Below are 18,738 nucleotides of genomic sequence, written 5' to 3' on the forward strand. Positions count from 1 at the left end.
AGCCGACAGGGGAATATTTGTTGCCACAGTTGCACCTAAAGCGTATTCTCCCGCCAGGCTCCTTTCTCCCTACCCTGCCCCAATTTTGAGCAAGCTACTGCGCACGCGGGCGCACGGGAGACAGGGGCGACGGGTGAGGAGGAAGGGTTTCATTAGCAGAGCCTTGCTGCAATTGAAGTCAATGACAGGAGTCTCAAATGACTTATACTGGGGCAGGCAACGGTCCCATTAAGAGTAAATACGGAAAGACGGTGCTGCGGTTAAAGTGCAAGTCTCGGAGTCAGACCTGGGCTCTGTTCTCGGCTCTGCCAGGAGCCTCAGGCAAGTCAATTAACCTTTCCCTGCCCCTATCTCCCTACAACTTATCGACTTCACAGGGATGGTGTGACGCTTAATTCACTACATGCTTGCGAAGTGCTTTGAAATCACTCAACGGGAGGCTCTATAGGCTAAGTATTATTATATCTGCTCGCTCCTGGTCTTCTTCCACAGCAGAAAAAGGAGGAAATAAATTGTTAGCATTGATAGCTGTTTTTAAATGGAGAACAATCTGCAAAGTATTACAACGGTTTAAGGTATTCTTTTTGGTCCAGAAAACATCCAATAAATTAAAAAAAAAAAACAAACCCCAAACCAGCCAAACTGCAATTTTTTGGAAGAAACTGTTTAACTTATTTATTTTATCAGATCCAGCAAAAAAAAGTGCCAGATGTTCTTACTTCAGCTTATATATATATAAAAAAACCCAAAATACAGTATAAGCAAAATCACTTCTTGCCAGTACATATTAATCAACCTAATTAGAGAAACCTTGAGTCAAAACTCAGCACTTTGAGAAAAAGAATTATATGTCCAGAGTACAGGTAACAGGACGCTGATGAGAAACTGTGTAAACCATAAAAGCTACGGCCAACTTGGTTTGCGAAGCAAATCATCCGGCGTTACTCCTCATACCCCCCCGGTGCTCCGCAAGAGGCTGGGTCTAACCAATGTGAAATCCGGATCCGAGACACTGGGGAAAGCAAGTTCAAAGGGTCTCACCTGAAGGGGGGAAGAAGGGGAAGACGAAATCAGGCAGAATCACTGCTTTCAGAGACCCTCCGTTCTTCCCCTCTCGCTAACTGTAGACGGGGAGGTGAACGCACAGAATTTTATGGAAAATATCATCGCTACTTTCCCTTTAGGCCAAGAAGCAGAAAGGAACCAGCTGAAGATGGGGGCAAAGCCGAGCTCACGCAGAGCCCAGCGCCGAGCGTCTCCCCTTGCAGCAAGGCAGGAGTCGGAAGTGAAGCTGCCAGCTCCTCCTGGCAACGGGAGTCGCAGCTCTCCCGACGGAATTTGGGATCTAATCCCAGGAAGCTGGCTCCAGCTACAGTTCAGAGCTGTCAACTTTCACTCTCTTTGGGGTAAAAATCCCTGAAATGCAGGACACAGGGATGCAGCCATGTCTCCAGGCAGGAGAGCGTCCGAGCCCTGCAGAGCTCCGCGCAGGGAGCGGGCAGGACCCAACCCTTCAGCCCAGCGCACCTCAAATCCCGCTTGCCAGCGGCCCGGCCGGAGCCGCAGCCCTGCCGGACATCACGCTCCCGCGGGACCAGGTGCGAGGGACCCAGCCGAAAGCAAAAGCCTCCCGCGGACACCTGCCTTCTGCTGGTTCTTGGGGGGCGTTTTGTCTTCTGCACCCTGGGAAGCAGAGGCAGGTTTCCGCAGCATCCTTCCCCGCGCGCTTCCCTCCCTCCCTCCCTCCCCGCAGCAGGGCACGAGACCCAGGCGAGGGGGGAGCCGGCTCGAGAAGGGGTTCGTACAGGCTCCTCGGGGGGCTGCAGAAACGAGCGTGGTGCCAGGGGAAGCCAAACCGGCTGTCCTGGCCCGCTCTCCCAGAGCATTTTCAGCGATGAAGTCCTAGATAGCCTAACGCAGATAGGAAACCGCTGCCCGCACCAGCTACCGCCTCTTTCCACCCGCGAGACCCCAGCTGCGAGCGCAGGCAGCGACCTGTCCGCGGTGACGGACGCCCGGGTGCAGAGAGGTCCCGGGTTCGGAGCCACCACCTCGCCTCGCACCGAAACCGGGCAGCGGGACGGCGGGCACGGAGCGAGGCGGGCGGCGAAGGCGCTACCTCGCCCTCGGGGGCGGCAATGAACCGCCGGGAGCCGAGGACGCGCTGGGGCACAACCGCGGCTGACGAAGGGGGGGCAGCCAGTTAGCGATGCTCCGTGGGGCCCGGCGGGACACCCTGCCCAGGGACCCAGACGCTGTCACTGCAGCTCACGTTTTACATATCTAAGCTAGCAATTTTAACAGCTTCTAATTTGCTAATACAAGAGGATTGATTAGGTGGATTGTATCCGCACAAGAGCTGTTAAACTGTTAATTGCAGGGTAGCAACATTTGCATTTATACACCCCATTTCCAAGCCCCCTTTCAGCAGCACAGTCACGAGAAGCTTCTACCTTGTGGAAAATAACCCTGGAAGTAATTTCTGCTCCCCAAACGCAGACTGGGACCCCGGTCCAGCAAGGCACCCGAATACATACACCGAAGCCTGTATGGCACGAGCGCAAGTCTATGGAGCTTCACAGCTGTGACCGACAGCTCAGACCAGCATCTTTTCCCCCCCAGAAGTACTGGAGAACCAATGCTCGGAAAATCCGCGCTGGAAGGAGGACACAGCGGCCCGGGCCGCGGCAGGCAGAGGGGCAGCGAGAGCGGGGGCTCCGGCGCGAGCTTTGCCCTGCGCTACCCGCATCAGCTGTGCGGCCCGCAGTTCTGCTGAATCTCGTGTTTGGGACAGGGGATGTGTCATCTCTTTGCTTAAGCAGGTCACCAGGGGGCTTTACATACGGCGCTGACCTTGTAAAATTAAAGGCTGCAGTACTGCTTCAGCAGCTTTTGGGGGTCAGACAGGAGCGAGGCACCGGCGACGGAGGGGATTTATTCCAGGCCCTGCCCGGGCACGGCGAGGCAAACCGACCCTGCCTGCTGTGACACCAAGCGACTGCGGCTCGGCCTCGCTCAGCCTCTTCTCACAGTTCAGAGTTTCCTCCTCGCACTCAGTGAAAGCAGAAGTGCTCTGAAGGCTTTACTATAAAAAACAGCAGAGATAAAAGGCAGATATAAAATAAACAAACCTCACCACTCACTACGCATATTTGAGAGGACTTATCCGATAGGCTTTGTCTTTAAGCAACCCCCTGGGAAAAGAAAACAACACACGAGGGAGTGAGAACAGAGCAGCATGTTTCCATATTTTCACATTACGTTTTTGGGCATGGGCACGCTGCGAATAGCTGCCTCTTTTCTTAAGGTCACTATGCTGCTTTTAATTCAGCTCATTGTATTAAGACTGCCCATCTATGTAAATGTTGCATTTTGTTCTCCTCGTGTTTCTGGCCTTTCCTCAATTAACATTTTCAAATAGTCCCACAAGACTTGAAGAACTACCTGCTAATCACTTCGCTCTTGCATTCTGGGAAGCAAAGGTTTTTGGTTTCATCAGCTGACTGAGTTTATTCATAAGCAAGAACTTATTCACGGCATTTAGAGTTTCTTTCTGTTCACAGATCATCAGGATTTTTGCTAATTTATCTGTCACTCAAAGTGGCTGCTCAGTAGTAGCAATAAAGACGGCAAGCTCAAGTCATACTACAATGACCTGTCTTCTCAAGGCAGCTTCAGCCGTGAAGATTACGCTGTCCCTCTCTAATATCAGCATTCATTGAAGCAGAGCTCAAGCACACTGACTGTCTGCAAATGCAACAGAAACTTCATCATCATTTAAAAAAAAGTCTTAAATATTTGCATGACTTGCTTTAAGTTTCCTGAAGAACCTTTCAAAGCGATGAGAAAGGCTACGCTGATTTGCTTTGGGCTCTCCAGGACAACGGCAGTCTAATTGCAATTATATTGATACTGCTCAGTACTAAGCGAAGAGGAAGAGTTTTCTGTTTAAGACGGTGACTATTACTGAAGTTGTAAGGGAAGGCAATGCCCCGTTCTCTGCCAGCAGTCTTGCCTGCCTCTAGCCCTGCCTTGCCGTGCAGACACCTGTGAGACCAGCACCGCAGTTCCCATCTCTCGCTCTCTCTGCTACCTGTATTAACGCTAATCAAAGAGAGGCTAGATGAATTAAGAAGGTCAAAAAGGCCTGGCGGTGCAGGGCTCTCCCTCTGGGGAGAGAACTAGATAATTTGTTTATACATGTTAGCTATAAAGACAAGATACAAATGAGTTTTACAAATCTACTGTCCTTTACTATATGCTTTTAATTTGATATTTACCTTAAAGTCTGATTGTGTAGCTGGAGACTTCCAAACTAATTGCTGGGCTACATTTGCAACCTTTACTTGCGGTTGGATGTTTTTTTCTTATTATTATTGTATTTGTTTGTTTAACAAGAAAATAAAAATGTCAAGCCATCTCCCGAGTGCTGCTGGCAAGCTGACTCTCTCCCCGTCTTTAGAGAAGGCGTTTGCACACATCTATTCCTTAGGTGCGGGCTGGCCAGTGCAGCTGTTCTTCCCTTCTCCTCCTCTGGATGTAATTTTCATTACTGGTATAAAATTAAGCAATAAGGTATGACAGACAGTACATAGCTGGGCAATTATTCCAAGCCTCAGGTGGCGTTTTCCAGCACGAGGCTGGGGGCAGAGTGACTGTAACCACTCGAGACGTTCAATAATCGCCTTGAAAAGCATGGCCAGGAGCCTTATTTGCTATTCTGAAACAGGGTCTACTGGGATGCAGGACTCATACTGGCTTGAATGCATTTATTTTTACACTTCACGTAAGGTGCCCTGATGCAGCAGCAACAGGCCCTGGCCAGGAAATTAAAAGACCAGGGAGATGGATCCAAGAACCGGCGACTCGCTTTTCCTTTCTGTTTTGTGTTTATTAACCCGGAGCTCGGGAGCAGCAGCGAGTGTGCCGGGCTGGGGCCACGGGCCTGGCCGTGCGACGCCCTGCTCGGCGTGCTGCAACCCCCGCGGCGGCGGCGGCAGCGCCCAAGGGGAAAGCGCGATGCTGAACGGACACCGGCGGGACGTGGACACCTGCCCGCGGGAGCCGGGCAGACACCCGGACCCCGTTGCTCGTGCGCTGCCTCACCAGCCACAGCTGCTCCCGGCTTTTAGCTTCGTTCCGCCCGGGACGGATTTGAACCCATGGCCTAAAGCAGAGATGCGAATATTATCCTTCAGCGCTGCAGCCATTAATGTGCGTTATGACATGAATATTTATAAATGGGGAGGTAACACGGAAAACATACACATATAAAATATTAATACGGCACATGTCATAACAGCAATCTAAACAGGTATGAATGATAGCATTACAGCTCAGCCATCACTACTTTCCCTGATAGGTCTGCAAATGGTAAACAATATTAAGTAATGAATCTTCAGAGCCCTCATCTGAAGTTTTTAAGCAAATATTTGCTTAAAACTCACTAAAAAAAAAAAAAAATCCTGTCTGCCGCTACTCTTCCCTCGGATCTTCTGCAGAAGATAAACACGCCGCGTCTCTATGCAGCAGAGGTTAAAGTCTCTCGCAGTGTTGCAAAACATACAGCCCTAGGATGGCTGTCACTAGCTGGGGAACGTGCGTCAGGAAGAGCCTGAGCAGGGCGAGCGCGTCTCTCCAAACAACCGCACTCTCTGGAGTCCCATTTATGAAGTGATAAAATTGACAGGGGAATAAAAGCTAGTTTCAGCTATGAAAGCAATAATAATAATAGCACCTCCATTTATATCTTATGTCATACTTTTCATCCAAAGCCCTTGAAGCACTTTATGCAATAAAAAAATATCACCACCGTATTTGTGGCTGCTTTTCCAAAATCCTACAGGTCGAACCTGGCCAGCCAGGAGCTCTGCTTTTACCCCATCTGCTCTAAAAGCAAAGCTATGAGGGCAGACTGCAGGGTCCTTCCCAAGCTCTCCTCAACGTGCACAGTACTATCGGTAGATTGCTGCCAAGAAAAGCTACACTGAAAATGACCAAATTAGGCAATTATTTCTATATATTCTAAATACTCTTTTTTCAAAACTGCCTGGGGATGTATTTTTAAATGCACATGACCTTGCTTTACTTGAGACAGACAGCGATAAACAAATAATTGCAGCGATTCTTAATTATATTTATAGCTCATCTATAAAAATGTCAATTAAAACTTCAGAGGTCAACTACAAAACGGAGTTTCTGGCAGTGGGACAGAAAACAAAAGGCTATTTTTCTCCCAAGAAAAGCATCATCCTTAGCTGAGGCATAGATGATATCTTACTAACGACATCGCTCCCATCTCTTCCAATAAATAGAACGATTAATGCCAACGGCTTCTACCCGCGCAATTACTTTTATGTACTGAAATCTGCTAGATGGGGAGAGGGCAAACGTCAAGCACAACCCTCATGTTCTTCCGTAGAGAGGAGAAGGTGGGAAGCGAGTCGCCAGTGTTACACTCCCATGTGCGTCTGTTGAGGTCTCGCTGATGTTAGCAAGCAGTAGATAGGCAAGTCATACCTAAGTCATAGTTACGCGCCTGCCACAATAAATGCCTGCCTTTTGGAGATGTTTTAGCCCCTAACACATAAGATGCATCATGTTTGCATCATGCAGGCAGCCTGGCTTTCTTTAATTTGGTTTAGTTTTCAGATTAAGGAGGCCCAAGTCATGTTCTGTCACCTCCCTCCCCTCTCCCCTCGCCATTCCTAGCCATGTCAAGAGAGCTAACTGATATGAAAACAACTCTGGGGGCTGCATGGCTTTGAAAAACATATAGCATTACATTTAACACCAGCATCACAACTAGGGAGAATCAATCACTCAAAATCTTTATTTTTCTCTGCATGTTCGACATGCGGGACGCAGTATATGCAGTAGACGGGTACAGGACAAGCACAGCCCAGAACAGGTAGATGGTGGTGGAGACTATTTAAGGCAGTGATCAAGAGCACCCCGTTACATCAACTAACCAATACATCACCTTCTCTTGACTCATCTCTACCTCCACGCTTAACAGTTGCGGAAAGAAAGGGGAGTTGCCCAACAAATTTATCAGGAGACACTGCACCCCGCTGCACTGCACTTTCCGTTCCACTCAATTTAAACAGCTTGGGAAGAGCGGGGCCCGCTCCTGCACTCTCTGGTTCAGATGCCTCCTTCCTCCCTCCTCCTCGGCGGCTCCGACGGCTACAGCAAGCGAGGCTCCTGCCACTGGGCCTGGGGGCTCGCCAGCACGGGGACGCGCCAAGGGCAAGGGAGCCACCCCACCCCGCGGCGTGTGTCCGCCCGCCTCGCCAGGCTGCAGAGCGGCGTGCCTCCTGGAGCTCCCCGACATAACGAAGTTAGAAGGACATCGTCATCTTGCAAGGCTCCCTCCAACCCCAAAGATCAATAACTAATGCTGAACTCAAGATTTTATCTGGAGTTTGCAAGGGTAACAAAATAACACCACTCTCTTATTTTCTCCCATCTACTAAATCCTTTCAAGATTGAGCTGGCAATTTTCAGCTCTATGAAATTTTAGGCAGGAAAGGAAGTGAGGCAAGTGATCTTCCAGAACGTTTAGAGGACTTCTGTGGTTTTTTCCCTGTACAGAAGTACAGAAGAGTGTACAGAAATGGAAGACTACCAAAACTTTCTTTCCAATAAGAAATGACTCCCTAACTAAACTGGCCCAGAGGTTTTTGCCTTCTCAGTATTAGTTCATTGGGTGCCCACTACCACAGTTAAATGACCAAGCTAAAAGAGGAACCGTTGCGAGATGATACCGCATCCCAGTAAAGCTAGGGATTGTTTTACCTACAATACTCCAAAAATTAATCACATCTTCAATTAAGATTTTGTGGCCTCCCATTAATATGGCTAGACAGATAGGGATGAAGTGGAATAGCTCCGAATCTTGTTTTCAATAGAAAGCATCTAGGAATGGCTGGTCATTTAAAAAGAAAGGAAAAAAAAAAAAGGCACCAGCACAGGCAACAAAGCGGTTAGCTTAATGACCTTTTTAATGTTGCAAACAAATATGCGCCCAATTGACAAGGCATTAAGCTTTATTTTGGGTGGGGTTTTAAAGCCTTCCCAGGGTATTAATAACACTGTTCAACACTGAGCAGTTTTGAAAATGCCTCTTACTATGGCTGGTTAAAACTGTGTATTTCAATTCACAAATCAATGCTGTTCCAGGGCCGCACATCTAGACAAGCTACACCGCATCAGAATATACACGAGTTACACACACGTGCCAGAATTATGTCAACAAATATTTTCAATTTGCTGCAATGAAATTTATCTCCCCTCCTAGCAGTAGGGAGTGAATTTTAATATTTTTCCTTTCCCTTGCCTATGTTGATTATTCTAGGCATCTACTAACTACAGTAACCACAACGGATATTTTATCTGCCATTTCTCTTTCCCTTGGCTAATTCGAAGATACAGATTGTAACCCGCAAGTGGTTTTAAGAATTGCCATTAACGCTGTTGCTGCACACTGCTGCATTTTAAACATGTTTCCAAACCCAATCAAAATGTCACAATTTGTAAAATCTGGGGTAATTTTATCAACCATCAATGCAGCAGAACTCTCTTGGTCACAACAACCTACTACACAGTTTATTAGTCTGATTAGTCATAGTTACCTGTACAAAAAAGGGAAAAAATGTCTGAAAAGACTTGATAAACAAATCAAACATGAAGATGATTCTCTGCCTTTCATTTTATGCTACATTTGTTTTTCCTTCCACCATTACCTGGCAGGTCTAAAGATCCAGAGCTTTGAATTTCTCACCTCTTTGGTGCTGCTCCCGAAGCAGCACCCTGCACCAGCCCAATGCTTCACCCCTGCAGAGGCATTTTGGTTCATCCTGGATGAATAAGCAACAGTCATCATCACTCAATTAGCAAAAGGGTAAGCCTGTTTTCTGGGAAACAGCCTCATAAACACAACTGATCTTCCAAGGTGCCAAGCACCTCCTGAAGATTGCTGGAGCCCCCTTCATCTGAACCTGGATGGCACAAGCAAGAGGGATATATCCAATACTCAACACCTGACAGACCCGGGTCCAGAGCCTAATTCAAGTGGAGCAATGGAGGCACAAGTAACATCATTCCTATCTAACAGCACTTGGAGTCTGTACTTTTGGCCTTTACGACTCTTTGCTGTAGCTCCTCAGCCCTTAGATCTCTTCCAGCTGCTTACACAAGGATGCCAACATGAAGAGAAACACTATGGAGCACATGGAGCAAAATTAGACTATAAAAAAATTAGCCAATAGAATAATTCACAGAATTGCTGGAAAACAAGGAACACTAGTTGCCTCTCATCTTCAACATAAATTGGGGGAAAAAGACCCTTTGTGGAAGAAACAAAGGGTTTCACAGAAGCTAAGGTGCTCACTACATCTGCGGCCCTCAACTTCAGGTGTTACGGAACTTTTCTTCGGAAGGATGTTTTGCGAGAAGAATCCGTCCTCTACGGGCTTATCTCTCGGGTTCACAGAGGGTAGCGCAGGCTGCCCAGCACACTCGTCCACCTTCCCCTACAAATGCATAAAAAGAGCCGAAGCAGAGCTGCGAAAGCACAGCTCAGCGCTAGCATGGAGCACAAACATAAATGTTTCCCAGTGCCCTCATGTCTTGGAAAGTGCTTACGGCAGCACAGTGCCACATGGGGGACAAAGCAAGGATCACCTTGAGGTCTGTTCAGAAGAGTGAGTGTCTTGCTTGCAGGAAACAAAGAAAGGGCTAAAATACCATTGCTCTATTTTTGATGTCCCTGCACAGTCTCCTCTTTCCCCATCTGCGTGGAGCCACCTTTGGCTCCAGCCTCCTGCGCTCTTGGATCAAGCGGCACAGACCGTGCTTTCCGGGCTAACAGAGCAGGTTCCTCTCCGTGCAATCTCAGGGCAGGGGCAAGAACCTCCGGAATGAGGTTGCAAAAGCCTCAAAGGACAAGGAACAGAGTCCCTCTGAATGCCGGGACACGTTTCCAGCCTATCTGTTGCATGCTGCATAAACTCACCAGAGTAAGAGGCAGTTTAAGAGAAGAAAACAAAGAACAAAACCAGAAGCATGCAGAGGATTCACTGAAGCACATTCCTAGGGGCCAAGTCTCGAGTCCGAGCCTTGTTGGAGACTCAGTCCCGTGGCGCTCCTGAAGCCAGGCCAGAGGGGAAACGCTGGCCCCTTGTGCCCAGCCCACACGGACTGTGTAACACAGCTCTCAAACGCAACAAACAACATGCCAAGATCTTGGCTGGAGAAGGGTATTTATGGTCTCTTCAAGGGTGGTTGCAAAGAGAAGGGTTGGAAATTCGCCAGCAATAAGAGGAAATTGTCAGGGGTTGAACTTTCCAAACTCTAAGTTTTGAATGCTTGGTTCCCATTAGAATACTGATGGGCACTGGCTGTTCAAATTCTTCCTTGGCTCGGAAAAATCTTATCCTTCCAAGCAAGTCTCTCGCCCACTGCTGCTGAACTTTTCTGGGTCCTATGATCCTCAACTTTAGGGAGGAATCAGTGGCTGGGAGGGAATGTCATTATGGAGGTTTGCTCTATTCATCCAGTCATCTTCACTAAGCTGCTTGTTAAGGCAAACGTCAGACCAGTGAATACTTTAGACAGAGACATGCATGAGTTCATCTTCCAATCCTGCCAGGGGACAGAATATGGGGTATCACGGCAGGGGCTGGTACTCCGAGCTGGGCAGCTCTCCCCTCTCCAATCTCCAGGGCTTGTGCCACCTCCTGACTTCACTTAGGACCCCCTACGCCTTTTGGCAGTCTCCCTAAACAAATGGGCTATACGCATTACTCCAGGAAGCTGTCACATTGTGGCCGAGATAATAACTGCATCGATCAAGCGAGCCCCCCTCAAAGAGTAAAAGTGTGGACACTTAAGTGCCTGGAGCGTGAAGGGCAAATGGCAGAAACCTCCAAGCTACATTTCCAGGTTGCCACACAGGGACAGAAGACACATGCTGCAGCTGACTTTCTACACTGCCTCCTAACACATGCTGTATTACAGTGGGGAGATGGTAGCATAAGCTCACTCTCATACGGAGAGGACAGAAGAGGGTCACAGAGACTGTCCACGCTGCAGTTATTTCTGCCACCTGGAGACTCCAGGTACTTCTAGCCCCACTGAGCTAAATGGTAGTGCTGCCAGACCGGGATCGGCCTGGGAGCTCAGCATCTCTGCTGCAGCTGCAGTGTGAACGAGTTCACCGAGAGACAGAAGCACATCATTTATTTCCACTGAAATGAATGACCATAACATTGAAAATAATCCTCAGCTCATTTTCACAGAACTGTACAAGCAATAATGAAATCTCGTCTCTGTTGTGAAACGTACGGAGGGAAACTCCCCTTCTGGAGATCCTGCTTATTCCGAGATGATATCATCATCAGAGGAGTAGAAGTCGTGAGCTTCAAGACACCAGCATGCCTGAAACTCCAACACTAGGAGAGCATTCTTGAAGGACAACGCCAGCACAGGTTAGCCCCATTTTACTGTTGAGAAAACTGGAGATCTAATTGCTGTGTTTTCCCCAAAGTCGGGAATTCAATGGGTGGTTAGAAATCTGGAGTTTCTGACTCCAGATTCATTCACCTTGCTGGATCACATACACAGCCTAGAGGAAAATTAATAAAGTGAGAAAACTGGCTTTTAATCCCCAAGTCCTGAGGCTTTAGAGGATTACATTTAGCATACATGCAAGCCAATCTGTGCAGCACACAGGTCTGCAAGCAAATGCACAGAACCCAAGATAAGTGGTTGTTAGACAAGACACTCATGGTCAGATAGCAAAGTCCTGGCATAACTGCCCACCATTTTTTGCAACTGTACAAAGAGATAAGGAAACAAACAGGTCTTATAAACTGCTCACCCTAGCCATGATTTGTGATGGCACGTGGATTAACACTAAACTTTGGAGCAAGTAGCACCAAAATTCCTGCCAACCTCTACAATTCCCAGCCTCCAAATTCAGCTTTGGTCTAGAGACACCTCTCCACGGGCACTAAGCAACTGTTTGCACCCAGACAGCACCCCATACCATCTACAGTAACAAGATTTTAAGACCTTAAGTTCCTAGTGTCTCAACTTAACCGGCCTTATGGCCAGCTTAATCCAATGCTACCCAACTTGGCACAAACTCTGCGTGTATCCTGTAAGATGTGCATGGATCAACAGAAGTTCAGCCTTTGGTCCTTGCACCTTCTCCCAGGCAGCTGGGGCAGCTTTGCTGTTCTGCACATCTCCTGCTGCACTGGCTGCCTCTCCCTGGCCCACAGGCCCCTGAACTCACCGCCCGGCCCCTGCCCCAGGCGACTGCGAGCGGAGACCTGCAGCCAGTGGCTGAAGGGCGGCTCCGCGCTTACCCGCAGATCGAGACGGTGAGAATGCAGGGACCGGTCATGGCTTGTTGCAGGGCACGGTACTTTGTTTGTCCGCAAGCCAAACACATGCACAGCTTCTCTTTGCCGAAGTGGGGATAAGCTGCACACACCTTTCCTCTGGGCTCCCTCTCCTGCTTAGATTGTGAACCCTTTGGAGACAGGGATTTTCTATGGCCACTTATCTCAACGCAGCTTTGGTCTCACCTGGGAGCTACAAATGAGCATGTTACTAATAAAGTATCACAGTGCTTTCGGCACAGAGAGGAATAGGATGGAGACCACAGCATGGCTGAGGTTCCCATCTCACAAACTTCCCTCCCCATCTACTCAGGTAATTCATGCTTGGTCTTATTTGCTTCAACCTTAGGGAAATATTATTCCAGCTGAACCAGCAGCCACATGTTGACTGGAGGGGTCAGGCCCCTTTGGCTCTCCAGGAAAGCCATTTGGCAAGGAAACATCTCAATTAAAAAGTTAGCCACTGCCTCAAAAGCATAAGAATCTTTCAAAAACCCTGAAAAACAAAGCTCCAAGTCTGGCACCTCACAAAGTGCTGTCAGTATTGCCGTATCTCAGCCAGCCACAGCAATGCCTGGTATTTGCACAGCTCCTGCTGTGATAGGACCCTCATCTGCGATGGGGCTCTCTGGAGCTACAGCACTACAAAGGATCATCTTCATCTGCCACCATGAGCTGTGCATAACCGGGGGCTCCAGCTGTGAGCACAAAGCTTGCATACACACGTGGACGTGAACGTGCCCCATACATATTTACAAATTTGCGAGCCTACAGAAACCAAGTGGCAACTGAGCCATTGAGCCTGGGCTATGTCAAAGGAAAGGAGGCCAAAAGAAGAGTCTTGCTGGTCTGCAAGGGCTAGTGGGTATCTCAGAGCAGTTCTGGTATCTAACATGCAGCGTCAGGAAGAAGCCATGTGTGCAGGTGCCCAGTGAGCTGAGCGCTCATCCCGCAGGGCTGAGGCTGGCCCATTTGGATGCACGTCCAGTGGGACCAGCTGTAGAAACACAGAGACCCCTGATGTTTTCTTCCGATTCTAACTCGGGTCCCTTCCCTGCAGCCTCACCAGCTCCCTGTGCTTTACTATCTCCAGGGACACCACAGAGCCTAACAGGGATCCTCCCAAAGTTAAGTCATCAGACTGACCATGGAGTCATCTCCAGTAAGATACTCCACATGACGCATGGCACTTGGTCCCAAACAGCCCTTCCTCTGCAGCACCTGCAGGACGCAGGGAGCTGTCTCAAATCCAGATGCTCTCCTAATTTAGCATCGCTGAACTTAGCCACACGGGTCACCGTGTTGACACTGGTTTTAGGCTGTGCTCACCGTGCAGAAGCTTTTATAAAATGTGACGTCTGAGCTCCAGTTCTCTCTTACCTCTATGCCTGTTGGTAGTCTTGTCAAACATAAGCATGGCGTCCTCTACCTGCAAGACAGAAGAGGGGAAACGCGGGCTTTAACACACCAGCTGCACAGTTCACAGAGACACAAACACACACGACCGGGAAGGGGAGACAGAGGCAGGAGTAGCCTCAGCTCAGCTACAAACGATTCATCAAATCTCCTCTCTTTTGCTCGGAGTCAGTTCCTGCTTTTGGAAATCTGCTGCTTTCAACACACATTCTAGCTGGCATTTGATCGTAAAGCAGAAAGGTGAGCGTAAGAAGTTTTGCTGTCCTAAAAAGCCAAACATCTAAGCAGCTTTTCCAGCTCTCATGTGTCCCTAGCCAGCCCCCTCTCAGCCTTCTTCCCTTTTGTGGAGAGATAAGGAAGGGCCAAGCGAGGAATCGCGGATGCAAATCAAGCCCATGCCTTCTCCAAACGAGAGTCACTGTCTTGGCTGAGAATTAGGAGGTTTCAAGAAGTACAAGCAGGGTAAAATCTGGTCAGCCAAGAAAGGTATTCAGAGGTTTTCAAAAGGCCTTTTGAAAAGCTAGAGGAAGAGGGGAGAGGGAGGAGGGAGAAAGTTTAATTCGCATCAGGCTTGGTATTTCCACTTCAGAAGAGAGAGATGACTGATGAAACGTATTGAAGTGCAACCAAATTGCTTTCAACTTTCATTACTATTTGCATGATTTATTCCACCTCCATTTAATCTGTGCAACCACACCTAAAATTTTATACTTATTTTAGAAGGATGTTGTGCTGGGGTTTATTTGCCAGCACTATCACATTTTAAACTGTTGCTCAGAGCCTGCAGGAGCTGAGGCAGGTTGCTCCCGCATGCCACAGGCAACGTCCTGTACAATCTTTCTGAAAAAGTTATTGACTTTCTATTGCTTGTTTTAAACTAGTGCTTGCTGGAAACCTGTATCACCACTGAATTGCAGCGGACACTGGGGGAAGCGGGAAGAACTTTAAAGAAAAGCTTTTATTCTGTAAAGGATTCCACTGGTTGTTTGGGAGCGTTTTGGGGGAGTTTGTTTGTTTAGAAATTTTTTCAGTAATTTCTACAAGGTTCTCATTTTCTTATTTTCTGGATTCTGGAACAAGTGCCACATGGAAAGGTGGGAACACTTTTGGTAGCAGTGCCAGCTTCTGCTGGCTTAATGTGATCCTGGAATTACAGCAGTATTTGAAAGCCCCAAACCGGTTAAAATTCATAGTTCAGGGAGTATAGTTTGACCATAGTCCTCTTATGAAGGGGGCACATATCTAGCACGCTTCTATGCTAAATTACAAACTCAGTCTTGGCTGGGCAGAGACATATACTGGGCAGGTGGTAAAAAACAAAACTTGAACCTCTCTTAACTACTGTACTGAAATATGTTCCAGGACATAGTAAAAAAATACAGTGCAGCAAAACCTTACACTATACCTAGACTCATTTAAGAAACCATCTGGTTAACTTGTTCCTAACTTTCTTTAGTCAAAGTGGTTTGCAAAACGTGTTAGCAATGGCCTGAGATCGAGGAGAATAATACGCCTCCCTAATTCTGTTTAATCCTTAATACCCATCTCAAATGAGACCTAAAGATGCTGACGCAATGAAAAATACAAACTAAATTAAGCACAGAGTCATTTGTCCTGCTGTCTTTCTTCACTTCAAGGAAGAAAACTCACAGGCCTAAGTAATATCAGAAGGCAGATAAGGACAAAGTTCCCCTTCACCCTCCCACCACCACTTTGTTCTGCTCTGGGGTTACATTTGCACAGCAATTTCTGTTTTTCATTCTCACGGGTCTTGGCCTCACTGGAACCAAAAATCCCACGATGCAGCTACTGCCTTCTCCTAGAGCATCGTGACTCCCGCTCAAACTCAGTCCGCGCAAGCGTGCTGACCACCCTTGCACCCCACGCTCATCAGTCTGCTCCAGAGGTTTTCCAGTGCAATTCTTCCAGCATAAACTCCTTGCCTCAAATCCCACACTAGAGCCAGAGGAGGCCAGGAAGGTCTCGGACGCATCATGGTGCAAACACAGACGTGGCGGGGAAGGTCTCTGTCTTGACTCAAAGGCTGCGGCTGAGCGCAGGCTTGCCCAGCTACATCCACACTGAAAAAGTCCATCATTTCAAAATGACACCTCCTCATGAAAGGATATGAATTACTGGGGACTTTGAAAAGTCTGGTTTTATTACTTCTAGGGGGAGAGGATAAATAAGATGACGCATGACAAGACTCTAACCTCATTTTGCTTTAGCATGGCTGTGTCTCATCCAGAAACCTTCTGGCAGGCTGAAACCTTAGCTTTCGTGTTTAAAACCCTGCCTCAGGCTCAGCTATGGCTTGCAGCAGCAACAACACAGGCTTTAACCTCTTGTGCAGCCTCATTCTGCTCCTCCAGGCAGAAAAGGGACAGGTCCTGGCCCCGGATGGGGACTCTGGGGGTCCGGTACAGTGCCGAGTTATATGGGGACCTGCTGCTTTGTTCACCTCTCCCACCTCTATAACGTGACGAGTCTTCTCACCCATCAGATGCAAGTCCTCTGGGCAAAAAGAGCTTTGTACCTTGTGTACTAAGGCCCCACTCCACTGGAATGATGATCTTGGCAGAGATCTTTTTTATGCAAATAAATTCTTATTAGCAGTTACAAACCAAGTCTGCATGGGCTAATCCAGGAGATTTCCATCGCGCTGGCTGCAGCCCAGTACACTGCAGATACCCCCTGGAGATGGGCGCTTTACCCCTCCCAGGAGGGATAGCTGCTTTTGGGACCCGGAGCAGGCATGTAGCTCTATAGGAGAGGGCCAGTCCCACAAGTTCAAATCTGAAAACCTGAAAGCAGGGGAGGAAGCAGGTCTCTGCAGCTGAGTTTCAGATTTGGACCAAACATTCCTTTAAAGAAAAAAAATAATCAGTGGGGTGTTCTTTAAGCCAGCTGGTGCCCTTTCAACAATGTCTAATTGGTTATCTTTTCTGTTTCCTAAGGTCAGAACATTTTATCTCCGTCTCTGCCCTTTCTGAGTTTACCCCACCCTGCGTTATTTTTTAGGGCAGCCATTGTAACAGAAGAATAGTCTCTTTCCTCCATAGTCCAGTGACACAATGAGACTTCTTGAAACCTCCTGAATAGATAAAGTGCTACGGCTAAAGAAAAATTCTATTAACGCCTTGCAAAATAAAACATCTGAGAGCTGGTTAGACAAGCAAGAGGAGAAAATCAATATGGAGAGGGCAGTGTGCTTAGAAAAACTTTTCACTAGTTGCAAAAAGGTGGCAAGGGTATGGGAGGGAGGGGGAGAAAGAAACTTATTAATTCAGAAAACCCATCAATGGTATGGAAATCTGGCAGAACAGCAAGAACTGAAACTAGAAGAATTTGAATATACAAAGGGCTGAATAGAATGAAAAAAACCACACTGCCTCACACACACAGCTCGTTTCTCACGGTTCTCTGTGAATCAAACACAAGCGGCTTGTTCAAGTTTTCAGCAAGGAGAAATAAGGGACACAGTCAAGGTAACCGGCAGTAAACCCTATAGTAAGCAAATTGATCCCTCAAAAAAAAAAGATGAAACTCAAGTAGATTTAGTAGCTGTGACCGTCCACAAGTTAACCCCTTCCTTCACGACGAGGCTCCTTTGCTTGCCCAATATATTAAGGAAGGTTGGACAGCAAGTTTTCCAGGTCTCACCTCAAAATATGCAACTAATACCATGCTTACAAAAAAGGAGAAAGTTTTCTCCAGGGGGAAGAAATAGGACCGGAAGATGCAATCCCACCTCCTGGCTTTGGCTGTGATGCTGCTTCTCCACTGCAGCCGGGACCAGTCACCTATCGTACAGCATGAGGGGAACCAACAGACCTCAAATGCACTTTTCAACTACAGAAAAAGACACAACCCCGTATTACCAACAGGGAAGTAAGAGCAGGGAGCTTTACCCAACGGTAAGATCATCCACCCATGCTAACGCACATGGACTTTACAAGGATCAGCTGCATCGGTTAGGAAGCGTTGCTGAAGACTAGTGCAACTACGCTTCTCCTAACGTTTGCTCGAACAGCAGCCTCGCCCTCCCGTTAGCGCTGCAAACGCGCGGGTCAGTGCAGACCTGCTCTGCCCACGCTCACGTACCAGCGTCGGATGAGCCTGCTACCCGCCAGGCAAGCGCCGCTGGAGCTGCAGCCCAAAGCGCGCAGCCCGGGGCGCTAGCAGCGAGCCCTGAGCTCAGCCCCGTCACCAGCTACGCGGGCAGCCCCTTTCGCACGCGCTCTCGACACGGTGGGAAAAACACACCAGCAAAGAACTGGATTTTTACTATAGCAGAGGTGAGAAGTTGAGCCACCAACCAGAAAGCAACGCCTCGCCTGGCCCGTGCAGCACCCTCGCTAAAAGGTTTGAACGGAGCCTGGAAACGGCCCGGTCTAACCATCTGCCCCAGCTCTCACGGGCTCCCACTGAGAACGACGTTATTCCGTAATTCAGCCTTGAACGGTTTGGGAGAGCAAATGGAAATGCCGCTGCTTGACCAGTGAACAGAAGGAAAACCGAAACCAGCACAAAACCGATTCAAGTTATCGAGAGACCAAAAAGCACGGCCATCCAGTGCCTGTCCGGCAACGGTGGTGGAAACGAAGGCTCCGGCTCGCAGCGGACGGGTCGGTGCGTGCCAGAGCCGGCACCGGAGCGGCACCCGCGCGGGGAGGCCGGAGCGAGGGGGCGAGGAGGCCGCGCGCCCCACGGCAGGCGCCTCCGGCCGCTGGGCAGCAGCCCCGCACCCCACGGCGCCCCGCACCCCACGGCGCCCCGCCAGCCGGAAGACGTAGATGTCGGACCTACTACGGCTCAACACGGAGGCTTAAAGAAGCTTATTAATCCAAACTAACTGAGAGCATCAAATGAAAGAACAGTACAAAACAAACCAAGTCTTAGCACTTAA

The 18,738-nt window shown here is 48.5% G+C and overlaps 1 protein-coding gene across 6 annotated transcripts in view; it reads right to left on the bottom strand.

The window, feature by feature from the left end:
• MSI2 (musashi RNA binding protein 2) overlaps positions 1-18,738 on the bottom strand; it is a 255,549-nt gene that overhangs the window by 84,535 nt on the left and 152,276 nt on the right. For all 6 annotated transcript variants that reach the window (XM_067309908.1, XM_067309907.1, XM_067309906.1 and 3 more), the window contains exon 7: positions 13,794-13,842. In XM_067309908.1, the coding sequence (XP_067166009.1) occupies positions 13,794-13,842 (49 nt within the window). The remainder of the gene's footprint in view (positions 1-13,793; positions 13,843-18,738) is intronic.

The sequence above is a fragment of the Apteryx mantelli genome, chromosome 22, assembly GCF_036417845.1.
Source record: "Apteryx mantelli isolate bAptMan1 chromosome 22, bAptMan1.hap1, whole genome shotgun sequence".
NCBI lineage: Eukaryota > Metazoa > Chordata > Aves > Apterygiformes > Apterygidae > Apteryx > Apteryx mantelli.